This window comes from Nematolebias whitei, chromosome 21 (genome assembly GCF_014905685.2).
Source record: "Nematolebias whitei isolate Nwh7 chromosome 21, NemWhi1, whole genome shotgun sequence".
NCBI lineage: Eukaryota > Metazoa > Chordata > Actinopteri > Cyprinodontiformes > Rivulidae > Nematolebias > Nematolebias whitei.
Genome location: NC_056518.1, coordinates 20,606,351 through 20,634,224, shown reverse-complemented (window position 1 = coordinate 20,634,224; position 27,874 = coordinate 20,606,351). Strand labels below are relative to the sequence as shown.

Genomic DNA, 27,874 nt, shown 5'->3' with positions numbered 1-27,874 from the left:
AGACAAACAACCATTCACTCTCTCACTCACACCTAGGGACAATTTAGAGTTACCAATCAGCCTAACATGCATGTTTTTGGTCTGTGGGAGGAAACCGGAGTACCCGGAGAAAACCCACGCATGCACGGAGAGAACATGCAAACTCCACCCAGAAGGCCCCTGGACCGGGGTTTGAACCAGGGACCTGTTCGCTGAGAGGCAGCAGCTCTACCAGTTGCGCCACCGTGCTGCCCAGTGAGGGACTACTGTATTTTTATTTTTATAGAAACATTGAGATTAACATCAAAGTTAATGCTCAGTAATCCAGGTAGATAATCCAACAAAGTTCAGTGAGGTCATCTGGATGAGGTAACAAAGTTCATACTCAATCATGTGGATGGTTTCTTTTTTTGGTTGAGACATTTCGTCCTTCATCAGTCTGAGGAGCCACAGCAACTGAGTCCCACAAGCATCACACTCACACAGTGGACCAACCAGTTTGCTGGTGATAGGATGGTTTCTGGGACCTGCCCTTTCCCCCATCAACACCTCTGAGGCAGCCATAGCCAAAGTGGTTCAAAACATCAAAGTTCATGCTCAATAATCATGAAAGACGAAACATATCAACAAAAAAAGAAACAGTCCATTTGACTGAAATTTGTTGCATTGAGATTAACATATATACCGGTACTTCCAAGCCAAAACATTTGGTTCTTCAAGTCCAACTTTCAGTATACAGTGAATGCACCACCACAATAAAGGGTTTGCAGTGTTCCAGACAAAATTAATCTTGATTTAAAAAAGCTAAAATACAAAAAAATGCTCGACAGGACACAAACGGCGTTCACAGAAGGTGTGTGAACACAAAAACTGACCTGTGTCACTGGATGACTTGTCTTCTTGCCAGTCAACACTCTTCCGTCCCTTTAGCTGCCCAGCGTTCTTAAAGACATAGAAACTAGTTTTACCTTATCATTGATGAGTGATAAAAGTTGCAGAAGGATCTTCCTCAGAGAGAATCTCACCTTGCTTGCAGGCCCAAGCTTTGAAGCCGAGATGGACTGACATGTTCCATTGTGTATGGTGAGAGAGTCTGTAGAGGCAGGTAATCTGGACAGGCTTCTGCAGCACAATGACAAAACAAACCCTGACAAATAACTTTTCACTCGTCTGCAGCTGGAAGTAAAATTGTCCTCAAGTGACCCTGTCACTGAAGAGTGGCGAACACATTCAGAAGAGACCACAAACGCATTCCTGACCAAACTTGGTGATTGTAATGCATCTGCGCATGCAAGAGACGAAAAATGTGATAAACAAGGAGCCTTTGTTTTGGAAAATCTATGACGCTGCACACTGACGTCCCTGTAACTACAAAGTAATTTCATATGTTGTGTATTTCAAAGAAGACAATGGGATGCAGGGTTTGTCTCACCTGGACCTCTCTGTGGACGCCGTCTTTCGTGTCTCGTTAAACAGAACATCGGCTCCCTTCTTATCCTCGTTTTTCACATTTCTCAGGTAACGCTGAGTCACACCTTTACAGTTTGTTTTTGCATCTTCATCAAGACTTTTCATCACTTCATTCTGATTCTTACTGTCCATCCCTTCTCCTCCCACCCTGTACAGCCCCCTCCCCCTGCCTCTATTAGATCCTTCTTTGCTGTCAGAGTTTTTGGATTCTCCACTGGGCCTCTCTGGTTCCTCACACTGAACATGGGTTTTGGTTTTATCTTTGGTCTCTGTGAGAGTGGCCAGTCTTTGCCTGGTGTCCTTCAGCTCTCCCTGCAGGGTGACCAGCTGCATTTCAGCCTCTTTCTGTCTCTGGTGAGCTGCTGCCAGCTCCCTCTCAGTGTCTTGATGGGCAGATCTGAGCGCCGTGAGTTCCTCCTCTGTCTCAGCTCTCAGGCGGTCTGCCACGGACACCGCCACCTGGAGGTCCGCCTGGAACTGCAGCCATTCTCCGCGCTCTGTCTGAAGGGAAGAAAGAAGATGTTTGAATTTGAAGAGCAATCGTAAACCAACTTGTACATACATTAGTTTCCTTTTTAATTAGTTTTTAAAGTAAATTTTAAATAATTTTAAATAAAATTTGAAAATCAAAATGCTGAAGCACCTCTGCTTCTATGGTAACACCATCTGGATCAGCAGTGGTAAATTAATTCAACAGTAGTTTACTTGTGTTTATAATCCACAAAAGAAAGATACAGTTGCAGTTACGGCTGCAGATACAGTCCTCTCCTCTGTCAACTCATCTAAAGCAGCCATGGCCAAAGTGGTTCAAAACATCAAAGTTCATGCTCAATAATCCAGTTAAAAAAAACATTCAGAGAGCATGATTTAACTATGTTGGATTATTTTACCTGGATTATTGAGCATGAACCTTGATATTTTGAATTACTTTGGCAATGACTGCTTCAGAGGAGTCGACGGAGGAGAGGATGGGCTCCAAAAACCATCTTATCACCATCAAACTGGTTGGGCCACTATGTGAGTGTGCTACAAATGGGACATAAGTCTCTACTGTATGTCACATATGTTTAATTTGTAAAAGATTTATTTATTCTTGCTAAAGAGCATTCAGACAGGTATGGTTAAAAGAGACACAAGATATTCTTAAAAAAGCCCAAATAGGCAAACCCAATGGAGAAAAAGTGCAACCCAAGACTGCAGGTTATTGTTGGGAATTTGATAAAATATAAAGTAAAACTGTCCCTGCAGAAAAAAAAAAACAGTCATGCAAACACAATCTACTTATGAGTTATAGAATTTTTTTTATGTGATTCCCGATTAGTCGAATTAGTTATTTTCATGTTTTAATCCTTCTGCTGAATAATAAGATAATTATTTATTTATTATTTTATTTGAAGCAACATTCTTTTCTTGGATGCTGTCTATGTTTCTTCAACAAAAGTCCAACCAATTTGCCCACGTTACTCCATCTCTGTCAAGTTTTTTTTTTTTTTTTACTGATCTAAAGGCACATACAGTTATCAAGGTCAAGGTCAAGTTGTCTTTATTGTCATTCACATCACATGTAGTACATAAGGTGGAATGAAACTATGTACACAGGGTCCCGGTTACATCCAACAAAAATACAAATTGTAAATAAGATCCAAGATATGAACTAAGAAATACGCTAAACTAAGAATACACTAAGGAACTAATAGTACAAAACAATGCACCAAACAGCAGCACGAACATGAGTCTGTGTGAGCAGATGATCGATGAGCTAAAATCAAATTAAATTACCAAACTATTAAATTATATACTGAAATTCCACTGGCTAGCTGTAAAGGTCAATTTAGATACAAATTACAACTTTTTTTTTATTTCAACATGCTGCAAAAGATTGCTAAGAATGAACATATCTACATCCAGTGAGGTTGCAAAAATGAGCAAACTTTAATTTTTTTTCATACAACTTAACAAGAAGCATCAGCAAGCTGGAAGAAGTGCAGCGTGCCATAAGTGTTTCACGATTTTTCCTCAAGAAGTTTGAGTGAAGATGGAACAAAGGACAAAATCAATGAAAGGCAACAATGATGGAAGCCAGAACAAGATTATCCCATGAAACCCCCCAGATTAAGAAATTTAAGTCACCTAATTTTACATTATATAAATTACCATTATGGGAGTCTAATTCTCAAACAGATTCACTTTTGTTTTGTTAAAGACGACTGAAGTTTTTTATTATTCCAGTACGCTAACCACAAACGTGTTTAAACATTAAGCAGTGACAAAACGAAGAAATCTGAGCAAACAAAGCCAAGAGAGGTACAATAAACGATATCAGACTATTGTGAAATCCAAGACAACTGGGAGAGAGAAAAGAAACGAGAACTAGGAAGCAGAACAAAATGGCTTAAGTCATACACGGGTTTAACAGAGCCAGCATACAGTGAGTCAGAGAACTGTGATTGAGTGCCGAGGAGCAGAAGGGAAGGTCGGTAATTAGATGAAGAATGGATGGAGATGTGGAGGAGGAGGTGAAGTCTGAGCCAAGCCGTTTCCTCATCTGACCAGTGACTCAAGACCACAGCTGGATCTGATTATACTGGATGCTTGCACACACAAAAACACACATAATATCATATTCCTTTCCTCTCTCCCCATGATCCTGCCACTTCAACAGCAGACCACATTGTTAAACACGCTCATCATGAAGCAGCAAGACGGTGTTTCCCGCTCGAGGGTGTTCTATATTAAGAAATACTAAAAACACTCGCTTGAGTCTTGGAGGATCTTGTCTTTTCTTATCTGGTTGTGGATACACTAACTGGAGCATGTCTGCTTTAAGAAAACAGGAAGGGGCGCTCCTCAGTTCAAACTGAGATAAAAGTGTGGATTTGCACACAAAACTCTCTCAGTCCCTCAAGACTTGACCGTGCCCCACTGCATGACCAGATGAGGTATTCAGGCATGACAGGCCCACATGTCTGGAGTCTTGATGCACATTTTCAATCCTGACAGCGCCTGGAAAAAGTCCAACACACTTGGAGATTATGGGCGTTCCACCCATCTGTCCCTAGTTCACCTCCACACCCAGACCTCCTAATACATAGCTGGGGAAACATCCCAACTCTGTAATGTCTCTTTTGTCTTGTTTTCCACAGCCTGTGGCGTGTGCATTCAGAAAGTGGTTGAATAAGCGCCGGCACCTATTAGGAGACATTTCACTCCAACCATATCAGCTGCAAACAAATCCAAACAATTCCCCACAAATAACTTGGAAGGGTTTGCAAGCTGCATGTCTTAGGGTCTACAGCTGGATTCAAGAACTGCAAATAACACACGGCACAGCATGCACACAGGCCCGCCCTGTCCTAAAAGCCCATTTAATGCACAAATCTTCATTCTGCACATGGCCAGCCTGCGTGGCCCCCAAATGCAGGGCCTTTTTAAGCCTTGTTTGTAGGGGCAGTCTAGCGAGGAGAACAGAGAGGACCTGAAGATCATTTCTGAAAATCTCCAGCAGCGTTCACCTGGAACTGATTCTAAAGCTCGGCTTTGAGATGGACCGGAGGGAACACAATTCTAACCACCCACACATACACACACACAACTTCTTCCAGATGAATGGACTGTTTTCATTTTTGCTAGTTCAAAATATTGAAGACAAAACATTCACACAGAAACAAGGGGAAACTTTATGACTGTTGGACAGGCAGAGAAAAAGAGGAAGACATTTTTGAGAAAGCACAAAGAAGAGCCAAGCTGTCAGAATGTCACTGGAAGAATAATCGGAATTTAAATTATATGGTAGGAAGGTTAAACAACTGGGTCAGATTTACAGAAAAAGGCTTAAACGAGAGGAGCTAAAAAGATGGGAAAAGGAGAACGTACTTACAGAGAAGAGGTGAAAAGATGAGGCAGAAATAAAAAAAAGTGGTATAAACTTTAGCTCAATGAATATTTTTGCATTGAACTGGACTTAATGTCACACAAAAACCGTGAAAGATTAAAGACCTGGCATTCCTTGAAGTAAAGCATAATCCTCACTGCCTCTCAAGCCCGTATTTAAACTGGGATCATCGTATGTTAAAACATGATGAAGTTGCGACCACTTTGTATAAAAATCAGAATAACTTTATTCATCCCAAAGGAAACGGTTTCAAATTGTACAGTCAGTTATTACTTTCAGAGAGTTTCATAAAAATCAGTTGAATTTCAAAGAAAGGTGGTGTGTTAGTATTAAAGCTGTTGCCTCACATCTAAAAAGTCACAGGTTTGCCTCCTGGCCTTTTTGCGTGGAGTTTGCATGTTCTACCAGTGCATGTTGGGTTTTCTGCACACCTGTTTCTTCCTACAGACACATAACATGCATCATAAGTTAAACGGTAACTCTAAACTTGCCCCTAAGTGTGATGCTTGTTTGTCTTGTATCCCTGTGATGGACGTACGACCTGCATCGGTCACTGTGACAGCTGGAAATAGGTACCAGCTGTCCCGTGACCCAAACAGGAAAAGTGGGTCAAGAAAATGGATGGATGGATGTTTAAAAAGGTATTTTGCTCACAAACTGAAGCAAAAATGTGGAGCAATCTAATGCGCTCAAAATATGCGTTAAGAACGATGCTCAACCACTATTTTAGTGCAACATCTATAACGTTGTCTGTTATATTCATTCACTTGTTTTCTGAGATCAGAGTGGCAGCCATCTTGAATTGCTTTGGTTCAAAAGTTAATCTGTTGTAGTTGGCAATACGATGATAACTATTGCACATCCAGACCCAGACCGAAACATAATTAACCACCTTTGCCTTTCAGCAATGGGAACATAAAGATAAAAACACACACAAAATCCTATATTTTATCAACTACACTGCAACTAAAACAACATTTTCAGCAAAAGTTGTCAAGTTTATCATTTTTGGAATTCTTGTGCCGAGGAGCAGCTGATCTTCCTGACAAAAACAGACACACAAAGGGAAAAGAAAGGCTTTGCATAAATCCTTACATTTTTAGTCTTCTGTCTTATGTTCTAATAAAAACACGAGGTCGGTTAATTCAGCTGCAACTCTCAGCCCCCACTACCTCACAACCAGGGGAAGAAATAACAAGTTAAAAATACTCACATTAATGTAATTAAGTAGATTTTTGGGAGTACTTCAAGTGTGTAATTTTACTCATACAAGTACAATTTAGACCATGTAATCTACTTCACTACTTTTAAATTCAGAAGTCTCTATAGGTACGGCCACAATTTGAATTAATATTCAAACCGTTCATCTGCATCTTTGTAGCCAACAAGGCTCTCAGATCAAGAACGCACCAATTACCTATGACGTAAGCAAAGGACAACTCCGTAGAGTAGAGAGTCATTTATGGACCAAAGATTTGGAGAAAAAGACAAAATAGAGACAGAGGACAACTCTGTCAACAGAGAAAATGATGAGGTAAAGGCTGAGGACGAGTGCCCGTGGCTGTACCTGGAGGAATGTTTCATGTACAGAGGGTGAATAGGAGACGGTGATGGCAGCTTACAAGACTTCAGCATCTAATTTCAAAAAAACATATTGCAGTATACGAGGTTTTACCTGTATGATATTGCTGTTTTATTGTTTGTATGTGTGGGTTATTAGTTTGGCTAAATATGCAAAGATCTTAGATATTGTCACTGCCATCAGTTTGCCTGGTACTAAAATAAGACAGAGCTTCTGAGAAATGTGCTTTGAATTAAATACAGTAAATCAAACTGAATGTCTTCAATTGACAACACAATGAAACATCAATTGGTTAAAAAGCACTTAATATGAAGTAGTTTTTGAGAAGAGTACTTTATACTTTTACTTAAGTATGTTTTATAACAACAGTGCTTTTACTTGTAATTGAGTACAATTTAAGCAGTGTAACAGTACTTGTACTTGAGGACAAATTTTCAGTATTCTTTCCACCTCTGCTCACAACACAGCACACAACAAAACAAGACTTGTGTTCCGGACAACTGAATGCAGACCTCCTCCTCTGCAGTGAACTTCCATTTTCTACAAAAAGACTCTCAGAATGGCTGAGCAGACAGAGAGTTTATAATGTTGAGCTTTGCTTTCTTGTGTAAACACAAGTGTTGAATTGCCCAATTTCCACCACACGGCCCCCGCTCAGGGCTGCACTACAGTCTGTCTGATGTTAGCTGACCTGTGCGAGGATTATATTTCTAAACCCCTTATAAGGATGTGGGAAAGCTTATGAGAGAGATGAAATAATGAAAGAAGCTGAGATGTAGAGTTCAGGAGGCAGATTTCTAAATTGACATTTGCATCAGATATGTACATATTGTTTAACAAATCTAACAAAATGTGGACAAAGGAATGGGGACAAAAGCACACTGTGGATCAGGTCCAGCTGTCATAATGAGCAGCAGTTCTAGAGGAAGCTCGGAGCTACAACCCTCCAAAGGGAGGGTCAGGAATTGGAACGAGTGAGTGACAGGAAATTACCAAAAAATATCACCCTCCTAACAAAAAGACACGGAAGGCTTAAAAAGTTGGACTGAGGAAGTCTCACAAGACATTGTTCAACTTGAGCTTGGTTCCAAATAGTTGGACAGTATTTAGGAGAAAATTGGACTTTCAGGTTTAATGTCCTACACAAGTGGTGTCCTGCTAGCATCTAAAACACAAACACTATCTCACATAAGATAAAATCAGAGAGGTTTTTTCTCTTTTGAGGTTCTAAGGGAGACTGAGCGCAGGAAGAAGTTTAATCAGTAAAGCTGCTGCTCCCAACAGGCTGTTTCCAGGGTTTATTTATTGTGAGATGGGAGTTGGGGTGACAGGATGTCCATGTTAGTGTTATCTCTTAGCTGAAAGGTCATCAGTGCTACCTTGACTTGTGTATGCTTTCCTGTTTTCATGTGAAACTATATTTTTGTCATATGTAAGAGGTATGACTATGGATTCTGATAAACTTACTATAGAAAACTGAAATGTTTTCTCTGTCAGTGTAGCCTCTCTTTGGTGGAAGGATTTACTGAGCGTACCGCAAATCAAAAAGCATGAGGTCATCAATGGAAAAGCAAAATCGTCTCACCTGTAAAGTAGTCTTTAAACTTTTCACTTCAGTCAGCAGATGTGTCAGTATCTCTGAGAGGAGAATAAAAATGTCAGAGGCCATTGCATGCATATACAGGTAGAACGTTAAAAATAATTAAACAACTATTGCAAACTAGTTTCCTTCTTGCCTGTTGAATTTGTGGTCCCGTCCTGATTGGCAGAAATACCCAGTGTGGTCCTGCACTCCTCCAACAGTTCCACCAGCTCCTCACTTTGGCTGTCCCTATTTTCATCACCAAGTAGCAGAGTCTGACTCAGACCTTTGTCTCCTTCTTTGCAGTTCTGCTCCAAACAGCTGCTGGCAGGTGACTCACTACACACCGGCGAAGGGCTTTTTACAGGACTGACAGCCACACTTTTTACATGGGAGACTGAAGTATGGGTTGAAGACGTCGGAAGACCCCCATTCCTTCCTAAAGAAGGCTCCACTCTGCCTGCCACGGTACTGCCTGTCTTCTTGTGCACCACGCTCACTCCAGGAACAACCGTGGAGCTGTTTGGGATGACTGGTGGAGGAGGACTCCAGTTAGGAGGTGGAATGGAAGTGCTGGAGGTGCTGGAAGTGCTTTGCGATGATCTCTTCCAGCTGATAGTGATGCCTTGTGTGGGAGGCAGGGATGCAGTTGAGGCTGCTGTGGAAGGTGGAAGATGAGGAACACTGGGAACGAGACAAGGTCCATCACTCTGTGGAGAAGAAGGTGGAGTGTGGAAGGATTCCAAATGGGACACTAGAGGAAAAAAAAAACATTAAACATAAGGATGTATTATGCTGCGCGGGTTTTTCTTTTCTTCAGCATACTGCACATTTTTATTAACAGTAAAGGAAAATATCTAACAATTAGGGGTGTAACAATACATCAAACCATATCGATACATTGAATAAATGATTAATGATTCAATTACATCATAGCAAAACAAAAACATTGATTCATATCATCTTTAAAATATGTTTTTATTTTGAAATTCCCAAGGCAAGTCTTTGTCACCATTTCCATGCGCGATTGTGCTCTGCAGCCGCCTTAGCAGCATGGAAGCCGAGACAGAAAACACGGATGATGAAATTCGCTCACCTGTTGGATTCAAATCAACACTGTGGAAATCTTTTGGATTCTGACAGAATGACGGCTCAGCAGAAAAAAACATGCCATATGCAAAATGTGCCAGTGTGAGATAAAATACTTGGGAAACACAACAAATTTGGCCGTTCAACTGACGAAGAAACACGGCATTGATAGCCATGTTAGCTCTGCCAGCATCACCGTGTCAGACGCCACGCCGCCTTCGACTAGTTTCTTCCCACAAAAGCTGAACAACAGTTCGAAAAGAGCAACGAGTATCACAGGTGCCATGTCATATTTCATTTGTAAAGATATGAGACCTTACAGTGTTGTTGAAAATAACTGCTTTTGTGAACTACTGCATACTTTGGAGACGAGATGTATATTACCATCAAGGCAGCACTTCAGTGAAACTTGTATACCAAGACTGTACAAATAAGTTAAAAATGAAGTTAAACGTGAGCTACTACTGTAGACAGAGTTGCCATCACTACGGACATTTTTGTAAATTTATTTATATGTAAATGAGATGAGCATTTGATATCGCAATATATCGATCGCAGACTTGTAAATAGTATAGAATCGAAATCATATCGTGACAGACTTTGTGATATGGAGAAATATATTGTCATACAAACAAAGTGATATAATATTGTATTGTGGTAAAGCTGGTGATTTACACCCCTACTACTGATAATGTTTCCCAGCTCAGCTCACACAGAAGACACTAGTCCTGAATGGCCTGAAAGGATTTACTGGTATTCATTTTGGTGCTTTTTCCTATTCCTCTAATGACCAAGAAACACATTGGCACAATCCCTGCATGGTTAGAGTTTCTAACCAATAGAAAAAACCAACACTTTATGGTACACTCTGTGGTGTAGACTGAACCTTTTGGGAAGAGTGGATAAAATAAATGATCAGCAGAGTTCTGACCGATTCAAAGCAACATGAGTAACACAGCTATGCTTTAAAGTTGTTCCTTTGTTATTAAAGACACAAAGCTATCAAAAAGAACCTATTTGAGAGAATAAAAAGTTAATGGTTTGGCCGTCACTCGAATGGCATGTTGACACAGAAAGCATCATCCGCCCAGAACGACACAGCTCTCACTGACCAGCCGAACACCCACACTTTAACCCTGGAGAAGAACACTGTAACACGGCTCCTCATTCATTATACTGCTGCAACACTTGTTTTTCCAAATTAAGGAACTCACACTTGGACATAGAGGACCAAGACTTCCCACACAGACACACTGCAGAGGACTGTCAATACATTTCCAAAGCTGACACAATAACAAGTGATTTCCACTTTTTGGTTCAGCATTCCTTATCCAGCAGAGCAAGACAATACCACCTTTATAGCTAATCATGAGGCATAGAGTCTCCATCTTTATTGTCTTTCTTTTCCTTGTTTGGGCAAAAGCTTTTCAGCTAAGAGCGTTTTTTTTTTTTTTTTTTCACAAGTGATGTAAGAGCAGTAGTTGAACATTTGCAAAGTTATGCACCACCTGCTGCAAGGCCAACATTCCTCCAAAAGAATGACAGGATTGTCTAATGATGCTCTAATGCCACCTCTGGATTCTACACTTCATTCCAAACCTTAATGTGCTCCTCCAACCATGTGCCCGGGTAAAAGATTGACTGAATATGGAAGACTTGGAGTGTGTTTTCACCAAGGTTTGTGTGTGTGTGTGTGTTGAGGGGGGGGGGGGGGGGTCCGACAACATTAGGCCTCCTATGATTAATCTGCTGCCCTTGTGCTGAGATGGGGAATTCTGCCGATTCATCAAAGCTGGCTCGGCGGGCTCAGAACGAATCACACAGGGACTCAAGGAGAATAGACCACTCAGTGAACAACACACACAGGAGGGCTGCCAAGATTCCTGCAGCCACAAACACACACTCTTTCTCTCACACACATACAGTTTTTCTGCTTCCTCTTGTTTCGTTCAGTTTCATGATTATCCCTCGTCCACCCACTCTTTTCAGGGAATTTTCATGCAGTTGCTCTTCCTGTATTTCCCCACCCACCCTCTTCCTGATCATATTCTTGTTAGTACATGAAACTGTTTTAGATATGATACAACAAGAAACAGTAAAAATGAGGCAAGCAAAAGGAAGGCATATCACCTGCCACCTTCTTATTCTTCTTCTTTCAGCTTTTCCCTCTTCAGGGGTCACCACAGCGAGTCATCCTCCTCCATTTCTGTCCTCTGCATCCTCTGTCCTCACTCCAACCACCTCCATGTCCTCTCTAAATGCATCCATATATCTCCTCTTTGTCTTTTTCCTGGCAGCTGCATTTCTAACATCCCTCTACCAATATACCCACTGTCCCTCCTCTGGACATGTCCAAACCATAATCTGGTCTCTCTAACTTTATCTCTCAGTTGTTCAACCTGTGCTGTACCTCTGATGATCTCATTTCTAATCTTATCCATTCTTGTTACTCCTATGAAGAACCTCAACATCTTCATTTCTGCCACTTCCAGTTCTTTCTCCTGTCTTTTTGTCAATGCCACTGTCTCCAGACTATACAACATAGCTGGTTTCACCACTGTCTTGTAAACTTTTTCTTTGACCTTTGATGACACGCTTTTGTCACAAATCACTCTTGAAACTTTTCTCCATCCACTCCATCCTGCCTGGACTCTCTTTTTTCACCCCTTTACCAAACTCCCCATTTTCCTGGACAGTGGACCCCAAGTACTTGAAGTCCTGCACCTTTGTGACCTCTGCTCCTTCCACCAGCTTCCCTCTCATTCACACATGTGTACTCCGTCTTACTACAGTTGACTTTCATTCATTCATACCTGCCACCTTGTTGTGAATTACTCTCATTTACTACCGCATCAAAATTTTGCTCAGTATCTGTAAAATAACCAAGTTATAGCCATTCTTGTTTTGGCTAAGGTAAATTTCTTATGGTGGCCATCTTGAATTGACACCAAAAGTTAATGAGTTATAGACGAACATTCAACAATTACTTAGTGCAAGTTTAATTTTAGTGCAGCTTCCTCCCACAGACCAAAAACATGCATGTTAGGCTGATTGGTAACTCTAAATTGCCACTGGGTGTGAATGAGAGAGTGAATGGTTGTTTGTCTCGTTTGTCTCTATGTGTCCCTGTGATGGACTGGAGACCTGTCCAGGGTGTTCCTTGCCTCTCCCACAGTGACTTCTGGAAATGGACAGTGACCCCCGTGACGCAAAAAGGAAGAAGCGGGTAACCGATTGGATGGATGGTTCATGAGATATTTTGCTAACGGACCAACACTTGAACACACAGACATGAATAAAATCACAATCACTTTACCTTGGCCTTTAGGCGAGTGATAATAAACACACAGAAGAGGGGATTTACTATGGACTCCATGTGTTTGTGTGCTGACCTACCTGTGGGTCCATGATTGTCTTTGGTGGAAAAGTTGCCCATTCTGCAGTACGAGGGTGGGGGCCACAGATGGGGCCCCGCAGGTGCTTAAATGTTGCACTTTCACTCAGCTCAGATCAAAAAGTGGAGGGGACCTACAGACAGACAGAGGTGAAGTCCTGGAGTTACAGCTGAGAAAGAATCCAGTGGGTCCAACTCAGGACAAGCAAACACCTGACTTACTATCGTGCTTATTTGGTAGTAAAATGATCATCTGCATATCCTGGATGAAGTCACAAGCTTGAGCAAAACAACAACAAAGTCTCGTTTAACAAACAGCTCATAAATGCGCATCAAGCTTTGGAAAGAAACAAAAAATGCGCAAAGGACGCAAACGCACGACTCGGCATTCCATGTTTAAGCTGGTAAGAAGACATGTTCATCTAACGGGACTTCGCTGTTCCCAAGTCAGATTCTTGACCCACAAACGCGCAAGCGAAACTGTTCCTCACAGGCGCAATCAGACTTGCGCAAAAAAAGTGATTTAAAAAAAAGAAGCAACTATTTGTTCCCTCACGTCAAAACTCATGAACATAACTAGAAAAGTTGATACAAACCTTTTATAAACGTAAAATGAATCGTGAGAAACCTGTAGATTTGCGCTTGTTTGAGGAACTCTCCTCCTCCTTTCCTTTCTTCTCCTCCGCGCAGACGCACCGCCTGCTCGTGTCATCATGAAGAGGGGATCGAACCACCGCAGCGCTTGCTGATCAAAACCAAACCAAGTGTTTCCTCTTGTTAAGACTAAACTGGGTTTAATCAGCACAGCAGCTCTGGACATGTCCATGTCCATGTCCAGTGGACAGGAGGTGTCCACAGGGCACGGTCACTGCGCTCCAGAAGCTTTCTGGCGCGTTCACTTACCATTTGACGCACTGTACCGCACCTCCACTGGCTCAAAATGTTCATTTATGTGTTATTTATTTATTGTAAAACTTCCCACCAAAATTCTGCCCTTCACTCAGGTGATTACTTCAGGATATGAAATGTTGGATATTTAAATTCTAACAAAGTCTGCTCCATTTCAAATGATGAATTTGACAGATTTAATTATAATTCAGCTAAGTAAAAATAAAAATTAAAAGCTGGAAAAACACTTCAACAGTACATTCCAATACTGTAACTTAATTTCCATATTTACCCTGGCTGCTCGTTCCTTAATGACGTAGTTTTTAGTCATTAAACAAAAATGCTTATTCTTGTCATTAATCACTTGCTCTAAGGGTTTTAGTTTTTAAATTTGTCCAAACTTTTGACATGTGCTGGTCAAATATTTGTCTGTGATGAGCCTTAACTGTAGTTTTTAATCATTTTAGTTCCTGTCACTGTGCAGCCTGTAATTGAGACTTTATTACAAGAAACAAATGTTTGTTTAACGTTCATAATTTGATTTTCAGGATCTGCTACATCACAATATACCTCTGGATGCTTGTGCAAAATGAGATTTTTATTCCAAAATAAAAAGTTGGTGTCCTTGGAGCTGTTTGTTGAGTTTTAATTATGTGTTTTGTGAACTTTGTGTTAATATACAATATGTTTAATGATGTAGACAACTTAGGAAAACTGGCCTGAAGTGACAGGGCTGCATGCAAACATTACCTTTAATGGAAACTTTATTACATACATGTTGTAAAAATGTTTTTCATGTACAAATGGAGCTATAAAACCCACTGTGTGACAGAAAAAAATAAAAAGTAGACTGTTATTAAAAGATGTAGGCTTTTTTCCTCTCTTTTTTTTTTACAAATTACAAACTCTAAAATATGTATATACTGATCATATTTTTGGTTTTGAATGCACCAATAATTTCTGCACTTTAAAAGATGGAAAATATGAGTTTGAGTCTTGTCTAAAAAATTTTAAGAAATCACTAAATCTGGTTAAAAATAAACCCTCCAGGATTAAAAAGTTTTATTTATCTTTTTTTATATAGAGAGCATCAGGCTTTTAAGTTTTTTTTTTTTTTTTTAATGATGGGGCATGGTGTTCCTTTTAATAATTCTGCTGTGATGAAGGTATTCTTAAGCTTTATCACACCAAAACAACATGAACCTTGAGTTTAACTAAAAAAAAACATTTATTTGCTTTGTACAAAAATAGGAAAAAAATTAAAAAAATAAAAAAGAAACAAGTGTGTGCAGAGATGAACTGACCCACGGTTGGGACTAAAGTGCAACAGTAGAATTAATTGAATGCCACAACAAATTTATTAATTTCTTCTACAAACAAATCACACCTTTGACACGGCTGAACTTGAATATGCAGACTAACAAACTGACGAGCACTGATGTGCAACACACAACAAGCTGACAGATGAATGCTGCACCTTCAAAATGTTGTTCCCCACGCATTTTTATTCCAGCAGCCTGCACGTTGTCAGATATTTTCCCTTCAAAATCACAATCGTGGCAGTATTTTCTAATAAATTCCACGATGCTGGGTGAAGGTTGGCTGCAGAAAGGAGACAAGCTCACTCTCTGATTGAGATCAGTAGGTTTCCACAGTGCTCGCTGCTCACTCTGCTCCACTGCAGTGTGACGAGAATCTATCAGAAGCAGTCAGGTGCATTACTCAGCCTTCAGCCCAGACTATGTCATTTTCAGACATTCAGAAGTTGTGAAATTGATGAATCAAAGTAGTTCCGATCAGGCATAAGAAAATGAGTCACATTTGATTCTACAAGTATCTGTTTTGTTTTCTTCGTTATTTTTCCATTACAACCCCATCATGTAACTGTTAATGGGTGTTGGCCCGTGTAGGTGACATTGTTCAGCATTTAACTCCAGCTGCATTCGCCTCCTCTGCTGAATGGATTATGAATGTCTTGTAGATGACCCGCTGCGTCTGTGTCCTGGAGAGTCTCTGTTGGGACTTGAAAGACTCACTACTTGTCCAATTTGGCAGACAGACTAAGCTGGCTTTTTGGCTATGTAATACAAGATTACAACCCTTACAACTTTCTCTCCATCTTCACTGTATAGTCTTGAAACCTCCTCCTGTTGTTTGCCCAGATGTGCCATGTGCTACAAATCTTGCCAAGAATACAGCAGTATAATCCTGTGCAACCAATAAGGCACAGCGCTCGCTCTCAACCACACTCAGTGCCTCGCCACATCTCACGTCCCAATTTTATGCTTCACGTCTAGTTTTAGATGGAAATGAAAACACCACCGTCAATTTAAACCCCACCTGTGACTCTGAGAAGAAAGGTGGACGCTGCAGGGGGAACGGCACATTGTCTGGCTGCACAGGAAGTGTCTGCTTCCCACAGGTCCTCGACTCGCTAATACCAGATTAGCTTAATGTGTGTGTACATGTATGTGTGTGTGCCAGGAGTGATTTTCCACCAAGGTTAATCCCTGCAGGACACAGGTTTTGGTCTTTACCTTGTCTGACAGATTCCTACAGCGTGTCAAACATGCCAATTAGGACTCACAATCCAGCAAAGTGTTGCTGTGCAAGCTTTAACATGTCTTATTGTAGATGTAAAAAGAAAATATCAACCAGTATCCTACTACAAATGCCAAGGACTGTTGAAAGATCAATCCACTTCTTTCTTAGAGGAAATTAGTTGGTCATGGGCATGAAAGAGCTGATTAAGCACCTATGTGGTTTTTGGTCTTGGTAAGGGTCACAGAGAAGGGGGAGGCGAACCATCCGGATCACTTTTTGTCACTTTTTGTAGCAGAAATTTAAAAAATGCACAATGGCCCCAAATCCAAACCGGCACCTCAGTGAGGCCACGATAATCAACTGTCTTTGGGACGTTCTAGCATCAGCTCCATCCAGTCACTCTTATTGCTCAGTGCCCAATCAGTGCTTTCAAAACTCTTAGTAAATACAACCCAGCAGAATGTATTGTTTGCACTAGTTACATAAATCCACATTACTCTTGCCAACACATGAGTTAAGTAAGGTATCCACACTTACTGATCTTTAGAGAGCACAAGGGCCACTTTGTTGCAAAGGGCCAGCATAGCTTCAATCTTAGACAAGTGAAAGCATAGTTACCAAGCTAAACCCGTAATGCTGACTAAGCTATATTTACTATATTGTTGCATGTTTCAGGGGAATTTCTGCCCCACGAAGGAGGGTGGTGGGATCTCCTGGCAGGCAGCAGCTCGACGAGTGACATCCTGGAAGGGGCTCCGCGCATGGGCTCCTGTGCCCATGCTGCCGGCATCGGTGTGGGTGCCGACCCAGTGCAGCACGCGAGTGGATGGCCTGTGGTGGAGGGCCAACTGCTTGGAGCTGTAGCCACACATCCCGATCCCCACGGCCCCCAGGAGCATAGCCACACCAGGCATGGTCCTCTCGTCTGGAGGCGCCACAGGCATGTTGTGGTAGGCCTGAGTCTGACAGGAGAGAAACGAGACAACTGCATCAAATGATACGAAGCACAATATTCTGCCCCATCAAGCCCTCCCAACAATCCAGAAGAGATTAAAAACTCATTTTGTTTTTCATTTACTAAATCCCGGCATGCCTCTTTTGACAAACAAAAAGCTCATCTGTCTTGCAACATGGACAATTTCCGTCTGACAATTATGAAGCACGTAGAGGAGCAAATAATGAAAACTTCATAGTTTCTAATGGAGGCAGGTCACAGGCAGTTAAGAAGCAATTCCTGTGGCTCAATCACCAACGACTCATTGCTACTTACAAAGCAATGGACTGTCACAGGTTGGGTTTCCTCATTGTTATGAAAAATAAAAAAAATACCTACAGCTACTGTGCTAAAATAAAAGCCATTCTACAATTACGGGCACAGCAGCCTGGAAATATCTCCTAATTGTGGTTTATGAGTGTATGGTGAGATAGTGCTTCATCATTTTGTCACAACTGAAATTGTTATAATGGAAAAAAAAAAAAAAAAACACGTTTGCAATGTGGCAGCATAACGCTTAGGAAAACAACTGCCATGCACTTTTGTTTATGTGCAAACCCATAAAGCCAGGAACTTGCAAACGAATGATCATAACTCATAATGATCTCATCTGCCTTGTTGCTTTATGCACATTTAAGGGGGTTGGGGCTCTGCAGTTTTTGTGTTGCAATTTTTAAAAACGTAGATTTTCATATTTATGAACTATACATTTTAAAACAACACTTGAGTCTCCCACTCACCTGCAGCAGCCTGATGTAACTAGGAGTCAGTCTTGGGAGTCTGAAGAACATTTTGGAGCTTTCTACGATGGTCTTATTTTCTGTAAATCAGAATTAAAGGCCAAAAAAAAAAAAAGAAAAATTGCTGGCTCTTTTTCTGAAGCTCCCCTCCCTGGACTCCCAGGCCGGGAGCCCCACTGACAGACGGTCTGCCCGGGTATGTCGTTTCTCTGACCTTTGCTTTACTGACTAATGCAGGGCAGTCTGGTTAGCCCTTATACCATCTCCATCTGGTGTTTTACGTAACAGGAAAGTTGCAAGAGAAGACACTAAGAGGATTACAGGTGCTGGTACGCATGAACAAAGATGTCTGTATCAACAGAAGGGGCAAAGTGTAGAAAAAAAAAAGTGGGCGTTTAGGAGCATGGCATACATTTTGGACTTCATACTAGTTCTAGTTCATAGTACTGGAGTATTACCCAAAGTTAAGTATGTGTAAAATAAACTTTTATAATTATGATGTCCATTTCTGTTTAAAAAACATAACGAAACATTTCAGAGCTATTGCATTGAGTAAAAAATAATAAATCCTAACCACTCTTATAGGAGCCATTTGAAGGCAGAAGCAATGGAATCCATTCAAACCTGTTTATTCCGATGATGTCTTCAGGATGGATCTCTTCTGCTTCTTCAGCAAATCTCTCTAAGCTTTAATATCTGCCGTGGCCTCCGGGTCCTCGGCTCCCAGTCTCATAATGGGGTAGCTTTGCTGTGCAGATCGTCTCTGGCCACGGATGCGAGAGAAGACAACAATCACCATCTTCCCGTCTCAATTAATAGGACCCAGCTCTGCCTCCTAACTTGTGCATCCACGAGTAATTTTCCAACCCTGATAATAACGCAGCAAAGTCATTTTCCAATGCATACCGCGTTTAATGCTAAAGGAAGAATATCACGGTGAAGGTTGTGTGCGCGTGAGAAAACCACATTGAAATGACTGCGATGCAATAACATAAAACAGGCAAATGTGAAATTTACTCATCCGTTAGACATTTAACTCAAAATGATGTCTGGTACAAACAAACAGGCCAAGTTGAGACGTTATTGGTGACAAAATTTAATTTGTTGGATAAAATAAAACCCTTGGCTTCTTTTGATTACAGCACTAAAACCTAATGTTGATTTGTTTTAGAAGTACATTTCACATTATCCTATGAAATTCAATGTGTCAGAGTATATGGGTGCAACTTTCTCCTAAATAAATGAACAACAAAATGATGCTTGGAAAAGTTACGCAGTCATGGTTTATTAAGGAATTATCCCACAGTAATTTGTTTGTCGGGCTGTATAAAGTTTAATACATTTGAATATGTACAAACCCCAAAACAAAACGGTACATTTTGTCTTAGTCATGGTGTTTATTTAAAGCACTATGGTCACCATTATAGGTGTTGGAGAGCATGCAACTGAATCAAATAACTCAACATTAGGAAAATGTAAGGCAGATCACAGTTTGAACTTGGCTGTAATAATACTGTTAAGATATTTCAACAATTGTTCCTGCACTGAAATAATTCAAGCCTTTAGTTTGCCTAAAAACTGTGCATTAATCTGCAAAATATCACCTTTCTCTGATCTTGTATAATAATGCCACACACCAGGCCTTTATTCTCTCCTCTGGATAATGTCACAATAATCAACCAGATCCAGCCCATTAGATGTCCATCTAAAAATTGAGTCCAGAGATGGTAGCCCATGTGCTAAATGGTCCATATTACACCTACAGATTTGTCTCTGTTGGTGTAACCTGCTGCTGTCTACTGGTGCATCCCATTTTTAGAACTACTGCTTCTCTGGATTTGATAAATATCACCAAGCTCTCACTCAGGTCACCAAACTGTCACCATCCCGCTGAGATAATTGCTCGCCCAGACACCGAGCTACTGAAATAGCGTTTAAATAGCTGTCCTGAGCTGCAGACGGGTTTGCTGCTGATGCAGAGGGTTAAGCTCCCAAGTCCCCAGGGGGTGTTGGCATAAACTGTTGATCAACAACAGTGCGTTGCCATTTTGTTCCCACTGTTGGATGAGTGAGAGTGGACGTTTTGATGATATAATGAGACCAAAAGTCGAGGTTCACTAGTTTTACAAGCCGTTAGGCACACATAATTCTTTACAAGCAAAACACAAAATGTCAAACACATAAACATGTAATGTGCACATATTAATAAAAAACATTCAGCGTTTTCAGAGCTAGCAGAAACGGTCCTTCAGTAGCATCTCCTTGACTGACACTTCTAAAGGGATGCAGTAGAGCGTCTTGTCTCCTGAATTCTTTGCAAAGGAAGAATGTCCGTGATCCAGTATTTGAAAAGCGAAACAACTGCAGTCGTTTCTTCTAAAACACAAAAAGACAGAATGCAACACTTCAGTTACAGCTGGCAACACAACAACGCTTGCTGTTTTCAGCAAAGACTTGCTGTTGTATTTGCAGCAGGTCTTCAAATCTGCCTCCTACACACTACCATATTTTTCAGCATGTAAGTCACAGTTTTTGCATAATTTGCATGCCCTGTGACTTGTACACCGAAGTCACTTATGTTTTTTCCTCATATTTATAACCCAGTTTTGGACTAAGATATGACCATTTTCATTCATTCTGACATGGAAAATATTGAACACTACCACTTTCAGCCACTAGATGGCACTTGAGCAGTATAGCATGTCGTGTTACGTAATAGGTAAAAGTGGCTATTAGTGACACAATTGGATTGCCATAGCCTACCACTACTGTCCATCTCTGGGATCATGCCTGGAGCAACCGTCAAATCAGCTTCATTTCTCTGTGCCGCCCCGGCGAAATCCAGCTGATTTGACCATTAGTGTATTTATTAAGGAGAAGTTCAACTGAGACACACCTTTACTATAAAGTCGAGCAAACAAATAATTGTTTTTAAGTGTTAATCTTGTTAAATTCTTGTTAAAGTCCTCCCGTGCACGCTCCTGCGGCTGCTATTTGGCAGGCAATCGATTTTTGGCACAACACTGGCCCACATTTCCAGGTGGTCAGTGGTGACGCACAACAAATGCGACGTGTCAACGGTGACGCATAAGAGATGCGACTTATATGGCGAAGCAACATATTTATGCTTTTTTCCTATTAGACATATTTGGACTCATGTGACTTATCCGGTGGAAAATATGGTAATTAACACACATTCTCTGAATCTTACTCAACTTGTTCTTGAAAAGTTCCACTTTGTGTTGCGTAGAATGTAAAAATGAGCGAAACAAATTAATGTCGTCTCTCCACTATTCAGCGCTATTCATAAAAAAAAAAAAGATTCTAGGATGAATATGCATAAAGAAAATCTGTTGGAGAGCTTTGGAAAATTCACTCCAAAAGCTTTAAAAGCACCTGGATTACCTCCTGCATGGCAGAGAATCTGGGTTACACTGAAGTACAGCATGATGCTCAAATAAGGCTGAACTGTAATTTGAATGTTAATTAAATCTTACATTTTTATAAACTGCTTTGATCCACAGCTACGAGTCAGATGCTACAAAATTATAGGCTGCATAAAATTAAGAGAAAACTGACACTGGAATATTTTATTGCAGCGTTTCATGGGATGTGAAACCTAAAACTAAAAATGCTGGCATTGCAAAGAGAACTCGAACAGCCTTACAGAAAATACTGATTCATAAGCTTTTCTCTTGTTGAACTGGACCGACTGTAGTAGGATAAATCCACAATCTGCTGTCAGGCCCAGAAATAAAAAAAAGAATGGAATTTGACTCGTAACGTGACGAGAGTGGACAAATAAAAGTTTTGAGGCAGATGTTGAGCAGGTGGGTGGAGAGGATTCGTGTGAGCTCTGCTTTCATACCCAAGCGTCACTTTTGTGGCCATCAACATGACAGCAGCCCAAGACCTCTGGCGGGCTTTCAAACGAACGCCTATCTGCGTGTAATACTGTCAAGATCTTTTCATCCTGTTATACAACACATGCCAGAAATAACATGTACACACAGGAGGGAGCGAGGGTGTCTGGGGATGCAAGAAATGTTTTGGCTGCAAGACGAAACATGTCCGCCAGCTAATGGTGGAGTTGACCTGTGAGATGAATTATGATCAACCCCAGTTTTAAACGGCTGTGGGCAGGTAAGCACAGGTAAAGTCTGATGAAGGCAAGTAAGAACAGGCATGCTCAGGTGAGCAAAATATATTAATGTTTGTGCAAACAGAACAGGAGGCAAGCCAGGGCAGACCCAGGCAAGTATTAACCTGCAGGGACAGGTCAGTGGAGTGTTTGGGGAAGGTTCCACATCAATGGAGCATCATTGTGCAGAAACCGTCAAACGATCTATTACCATTAAAAACGCCTAACACTTCCTGAAAGAAATGTTCTTAATCACCTGTGGACATGGAGGGGCTGTCGCTGAGCTCCACCAGTGCCTTTTCTAGACTGTTTGTGTCTTTATGTTGAACAAAGGCCTTGAGACAGTAGAGCTGCTTCAGGGCACAGTCGGGATGGTTTCCACTCTCTATGCTGAGTAGAAGAGCATCCACTGCAGCGGACAGGTGAGGGCTCCGACCTGCAGGCAGCGAGGCTGGAGGAGAACAGAGGAAATGAGATGGGCTGTAAAATAAGACGTCGATTTCCTGAGTGCTGCAATCAAGACGTTTTAGGGACTATCATTATTTAAAGAAAACGCAAAGTAATAATAATAAAGGTTTTTGAGTTTATAATTTAAATATATTTAAATAATTAAGCAGTTTACATGTTATTTTTATTTAAAATAATACAACAAAGGCTTTTTAAAATGATTTGCTACAATTATATTCTTGAGCCACATTTGATAAATTCTATAACTATTCTTAACAACACTGTACACACACATTTTTTAATGAAAAAAAAAATCTAGAAATAATAACTACGTATATTTTGAGTCAAAAGTGCTTTATCAGTTTACTTAAACCATGACGCTTGGCTATAAGAACTAAAACTTTACAGTATATTTAGTTGTTTCTTGGTTTAAAAATCAATATTTCATGGAGGAAAAAAAAAACCTCAGGAAAAATGTGTAAAAAATTAGGTTTTTTTTGCACAGATAAAAATAAAACTGTGCGTTTCATGAGTTTTAGTTTGTAAAATGCACACATCTTATCCTTTTTTCTTTCTGACATATTAAGCCAACATCTGTCTTCATCCCATCTTTGTCAAAAGTTGTGAAAGTATTCTTTCTTTACACATAAAGCCACAAGAAAGAGACGCAGCATGGCAGTTGGATTTTTTTGTACTCCTCCATAAATAGATGCATTTCTGCAGCTATATCTCCTCCACTTATTTTCTGTTTACAGCCCTTATGAATTATTCACTTGGTGAAGCCTTGAAATAATCAGCTGATCTGAAGTACAGCTTGGAGCTAAATGAACTTGTTTCTCTGGGAAGCCTTGATTAAAAACCTACAGACTGAAGAAAGGCATTGATTTCTGCACGCAGAAGCAATATTGTTCTTGGGCTGCAAGAAATAATCTGGATAATGAAGCAGATCTCTTCTATGGATTTCATACGTTGCAAAACTATGTCATTTTAATTTTTCCTCGTTTATTTGATTTCTTCTTTTGTACCCGGTCAAGCAAACGCACCGGCCGCCACCAACATCTGGCTCAGCTGAACTTAAAATGACGCTGCGGCAGACGCATTTATTTATGAGCAGAAGAAAAACTAAACAAATTATTACATTACATTCACCAAGCACATGTACATTTCTATAATTATATCAACAATGTACAGAGATGAAAAATACAGAACTGTTGAGTTCTATTTGACAATTTACATATATAATGTATTTAATGAAAGTTCACTGTTAGTTCAACTAATAATTAACTCTGAACATTTGGCTTTTTAAACACTAGTCTAAACCAACCTGAAGAATATGTCATGTTTTTAACTCAAATTAATCTGATGTGTGATAATGAAGCTACTGATATTACATGAGCTAATTTCAACAGATGTAACCTGAATTTAAAGAAAGCAGTTACCTCAAGCTACTTTAAAATGGTTTATGTATTAAATACTTTGAGTAAATACTGGTGAGAAAAACACATTTTTTTTGGAGTTGTCATCAGACATTACATTTTTAGCATTTTGCAAAACTCAATATTAAGTCTGTGAACATCATTTAGGATTTATTTAACATGTATTTGAGCATTTGGTATGTGCATGTGAAGTAACTCATGATCCAAAACACGTGGTTGATACTTACAGTCCGACATGTAGATTTCCTTTGTTGTTCTCAGGAAGTCGGATAACTCGGCAGCTCTGCTCTCGTTATCTTCCTCGTCCTCCTCCTCTTTATCTTTATTGTACGTGAAGTCCAGAGGAGCAGCCCTGCGCATCAGACCCATGGCCTTCAGCTTCTCTTTGTGCCTTTTCTTCTTCTGTTTTCTCTTCTTATTCTTGCTCATGCATTCCCCCTCAGCTCCAGGTACCTGACTCTGACCGACGCTGGACTCATTCGATGGCGTCTCATCTTTCCCATTGTCCTGAATAGAAGTTTTCTTCCTCTTCCTCCTCCTCCTTCTCCTCTGTTCATTTTGTTCATCCGCTTCATCATTGCTACAGTGGACGCTTTCACCTGCCAGCAACCAGAGAGCAAACTGTTATAAAATGATAAAGTTATAGTTAATCTTTGATAGTTTCCATGTGCACTAAATATTTTGAAGAGTAATCAGCCTAAATCAGAGTTTGCTGACACAGTCAAAAGAACAACCTGTGTGTGGCACATTGGGGGATAAAGGAAAAGGCAAAAACGTGCATTTAAAACTTGACGATCTTTCAAAGACTGAGAAACTGCAGGTTTTGCAACAGAATCCTATATTTACATATCCCTTCTCTGAAGCTGTCTGCACTCTAATCCACAAAATCAACTGGTGTGAACGTCAGTTTCTGAAGGAAGTTATCAAATCCAAAACGTCTAAAGTGCTTGAAATAATTTTCTTTGTAAGAATATCTCTAAAGGCAGTTTACATCAAATTGAAGCTAAGGTTAATAAATATCCATATTATTATTTATTTGCACCTAATCATTGACAACAAAAGCAGGAACACAGTCTTTTTTGTTCTGTACTCGGCTGCATCTTCACTCTCCTTAACATGATGGACAGTTAAAACAAACCAAAACAACAACAACAACAACAACAACAACAACAACAACAACAACAACCACAAAACAAAAAAACTAAAAGCTAAAAGAATGAGAGCAAATGATTAGAAAACTGAGGGAAACATCAGAAACCACTGCTCATTTTAGTTTAAATCAAATAAAATATGAAAATGTTTTCTTCAGTGCATGGCATTTGGTGGATTAATTACACTACAAAGTCAATAACGTTTTTCAGTTTGTACACAAATATTATTTACTTGTTTTTCATATGTAAACATTTTGTTATATATTGTTGTGTCGATTGATTAAGTTAAACCAAACTTTAGCCATTTTATAATTTGCTCATACAGAACGAGTATAAACCCTCCTTAACTTGTTGCATTTGTCTTAAAACGTTAATCTGCGATGGGGTCTTAAAGGCTCAAAGGGTAGTAAAAATACAAAAAAATCATGCTCAGTTAATAACCATTAAAGCCAAGGTCAACTTCTCTAATTTAATCTTTAATTTCAGTAAGTAATCTCAAACAATACTTTGAGCAAATCAACAAATATATTTCATTTTACTAAAATAAGAATTAGTCGAATACATAAAATGAGGCAAATATTAATGAAGATAATGGGTACAACCAGGGATTTTAAAATGTGAGCTTTTAAGAGACGCACATCAATAGAAAATAATTTGTTCAGCCATTTAAAAACAAATCTGCATGTCAATAAAATTCTCAACTTGCCATTTAGAAGCTCACTAGTCAGTCTAAAAAACAATGTAAAAATTATAAAGTACTCTAAGGTTAAGAACATATTTGAACGACAGGTCAATAAAAGACACAAGTTACCTTTATCTGCACTGCATTCAATTCCTCCTCAGTTGAAATAAAATTCATGCTAAATGTACATTTGCTTTTTACTGGAGTTGCAACGAGGATCATGAAGTATTTAACACTGAGGAGAGCCAACATGGAGAAATAAACCATGCGGATCGTAAATTTCTGCTAGCTAAATGGTGCAAAGCTCAAGTCTATAAAATAAAAACTTTATGGTTGTCTCACCAACTGGATCCTCATCACTATTTATGCTTTTAAGCTGGGGAAGTGAAACAGATTTATCCAGATTTATATGATAGTCCGGAGGAGGAGGTAGAACTGTGTACATCCGAGGGCGTGCACTGGCTGCATTTTGACTCTTTCCTGCATCTCCTGGAGGAAACAGGACACAAAGAAATTGGAATGGAATTAAAATCATTAGCAAGCATGTGTCACTGTGTTTACAGTGCTAATGTGGTCTTACCCACAGTGTCCTGTTCACATGCTTTTCTGTTTACACTTGATGTTTTGGCATTAGCCTCTGCAGAAAGAGGTGGACTTTGTTCTTTCCTCAATGTGGAAGAGACAGGATAGAGCTTCTTAAGGACTTTTGACTGAAACACTTTAAAATAAAAAATCAAACAAATGTAGTAATTAAAATCTATTTTTCTTCTAAATTATTTGATTTTACCACTTATTTATGGTAAATTATGAGGATGCTAATACATATTGTTGCAATTCCTATACTAAGTAAATCTTTAAATAGTGTTATGATCGATATTCATTTGAACATTACAAGAATGTAAACTATTTTTAAACTAAGGTATTCATCAAAACATTCTTAACTATCGCGATATCTTTTCGTGGAACAAAATAGTCCAACACGTGCATCTGTTTACAAAAGCTAGTTACCGTGAAACAAGCTGCAGCATTAGCGAGTTAGCTGAACTACACACGTTTTAGTAATTTTTGTGAACAACACCTAGGGCTCACCTTGTTTTCTGTTTGCCATAGCAGTATATCCTATTGATCTGAGGCGAATTAGACATAAATGTTAGCGTTTCAAACAACTATAAGCACGTATAAGCTAGTAAGCTTTCTGTTATCTATGATAGCAAGCTAGTTACCTAGCGGCAAAACGGTACAATTAGCGGTGTCGTTCTACATCAGATACAACAAAAGGTAAAATATTACGACATAACATTTCGGCGGATTACATAAGCCATATAATTATCGACAAATGCATCTCTACAGATTAGACAACTGTTTTGAAGCTGGTCTGCACCAGCACCAACAAACAGCAATTAGTCTTATGCCAAGCCCCATTCAGATTTAAACTAATTTAAAGCAGTTTGATTTTTATACAGATAAAAGCCAAACCTTCCCAAATAAAACGACAGACTGAATCACCTACAACCAGTCTTTGAATCGGCGTAAAAACATTACTCCATTGAAACAATATAATGGGTAAATCATAGATGTTTTGACATTAGTCCGAATGACTTATGACCCGGAAGAGTTAGTTGCAGCTTTGCGCATGCGCACCCGTTACTACGAACTTTGAGTTAGTCGTATTTTAAAGTAGACTTAAAATACAGAATAAAGAAAAACGGTTAATGGTTTCTTGTAATACTACGCCTAGATAAATTAACTTTTTTCTTTAAATCGGCATATATATTTTATTTCCTTAATACAACATTTTAGGTATTGCACAAGAAAACTGTCTGGATAGGGGGCATTTTAATATATTTGAAGTAATAATATGTG

The 27,874-nt window shown here is 39.7% G+C and overlaps 3 protein-coding genes across 3 annotated transcripts in view; all 3 read right to left on the bottom strand.

Moving 5' to 3' along the window:
* Nucleotides 1–13,030, bottom strand: part of si:ch211-195o20.7 (cytospin-A) — a 16,300-nt gene extending 3,270 nt beyond the window's left edge. Inside the window, exons 1-6 of the mRNA XM_037695381.1 lie at nucleotides 12,991–13,030; nucleotides 8,660–9,259; nucleotides 8,509–8,561; nucleotides 1,412–1,950; nucleotides 1,005–1,101; nucleotides 855–921 (exon numbers count right to left, since the gene is read on the bottom strand). Coding sequence (XP_037551309.1) covers nucleotides 855–921; nucleotides 1,005–1,101; nucleotides 1,412–1,950; nucleotides 8,509–8,561; nucleotides 8,660–9,259; nucleotides 12,991–13,030 — 1,396 coding nt within the window. The remainder of the gene's footprint in view (nucleotides 1–854; nucleotides 922–1,004; nucleotides 1,102–1,411; nucleotides 1,951–8,508; nucleotides 8,562–8,659; nucleotides 9,260–12,990) is intronic.
* A 2,197-nt stretch (nucleotides 13,031–15,227) lies between these two features.
* On the bottom strand, nucleotides 15,228–18,378 carry zgc:193593 (uncharacterized protein LOC564090 homolog). The gene is made up of 2 exons (XM_037694727.1): nucleotides 18,155–18,378; nucleotides 15,228–17,382 (listed from the first exon to the last, which is right to left on the bottom strand). Exons 1-2 carry the CDS (start codon nucleotides 18,203–18,205, stop codon nucleotides 17,092–17,094), a joined length of 342 nt encoding a protein of 113 aa, XP_037550655.1. The 5' UTR covers nucleotides 18,206–18,378; the 3' UTR covers nucleotides 15,228–17,091.
* Nucleotides 18,379–20,377: 1,999 nt separating this feature from the next.
* On the bottom strand, nucleotides 20,378–27,419 carry LOC119427092 (glutamate-rich protein 1). The gene is made up of 7 exons (XM_037694670.1): nucleotides 27,235–27,419; nucleotides 27,101–27,138; nucleotides 26,592–26,729; nucleotides 26,354–26,500; nucleotides 24,406–24,777; nucleotides 22,552–22,746; nucleotides 20,378–20,530 (listed from the first exon to the last, which is right to left on the bottom strand). The coding sequence occupies exons 2-7, from the start codon at nucleotides 27,117–27,119 to the stop codon at nucleotides 20,430–20,432; spliced, it is 972 nt and encodes a 323-aa protein (XP_037550598.1). The 5' UTR covers nucleotides 27,120–27,138; nucleotides 27,235–27,419; the 3' UTR covers nucleotides 20,378–20,429.
* Nucleotides 27,420–27,874: the final 455 nt, after the last annotated feature.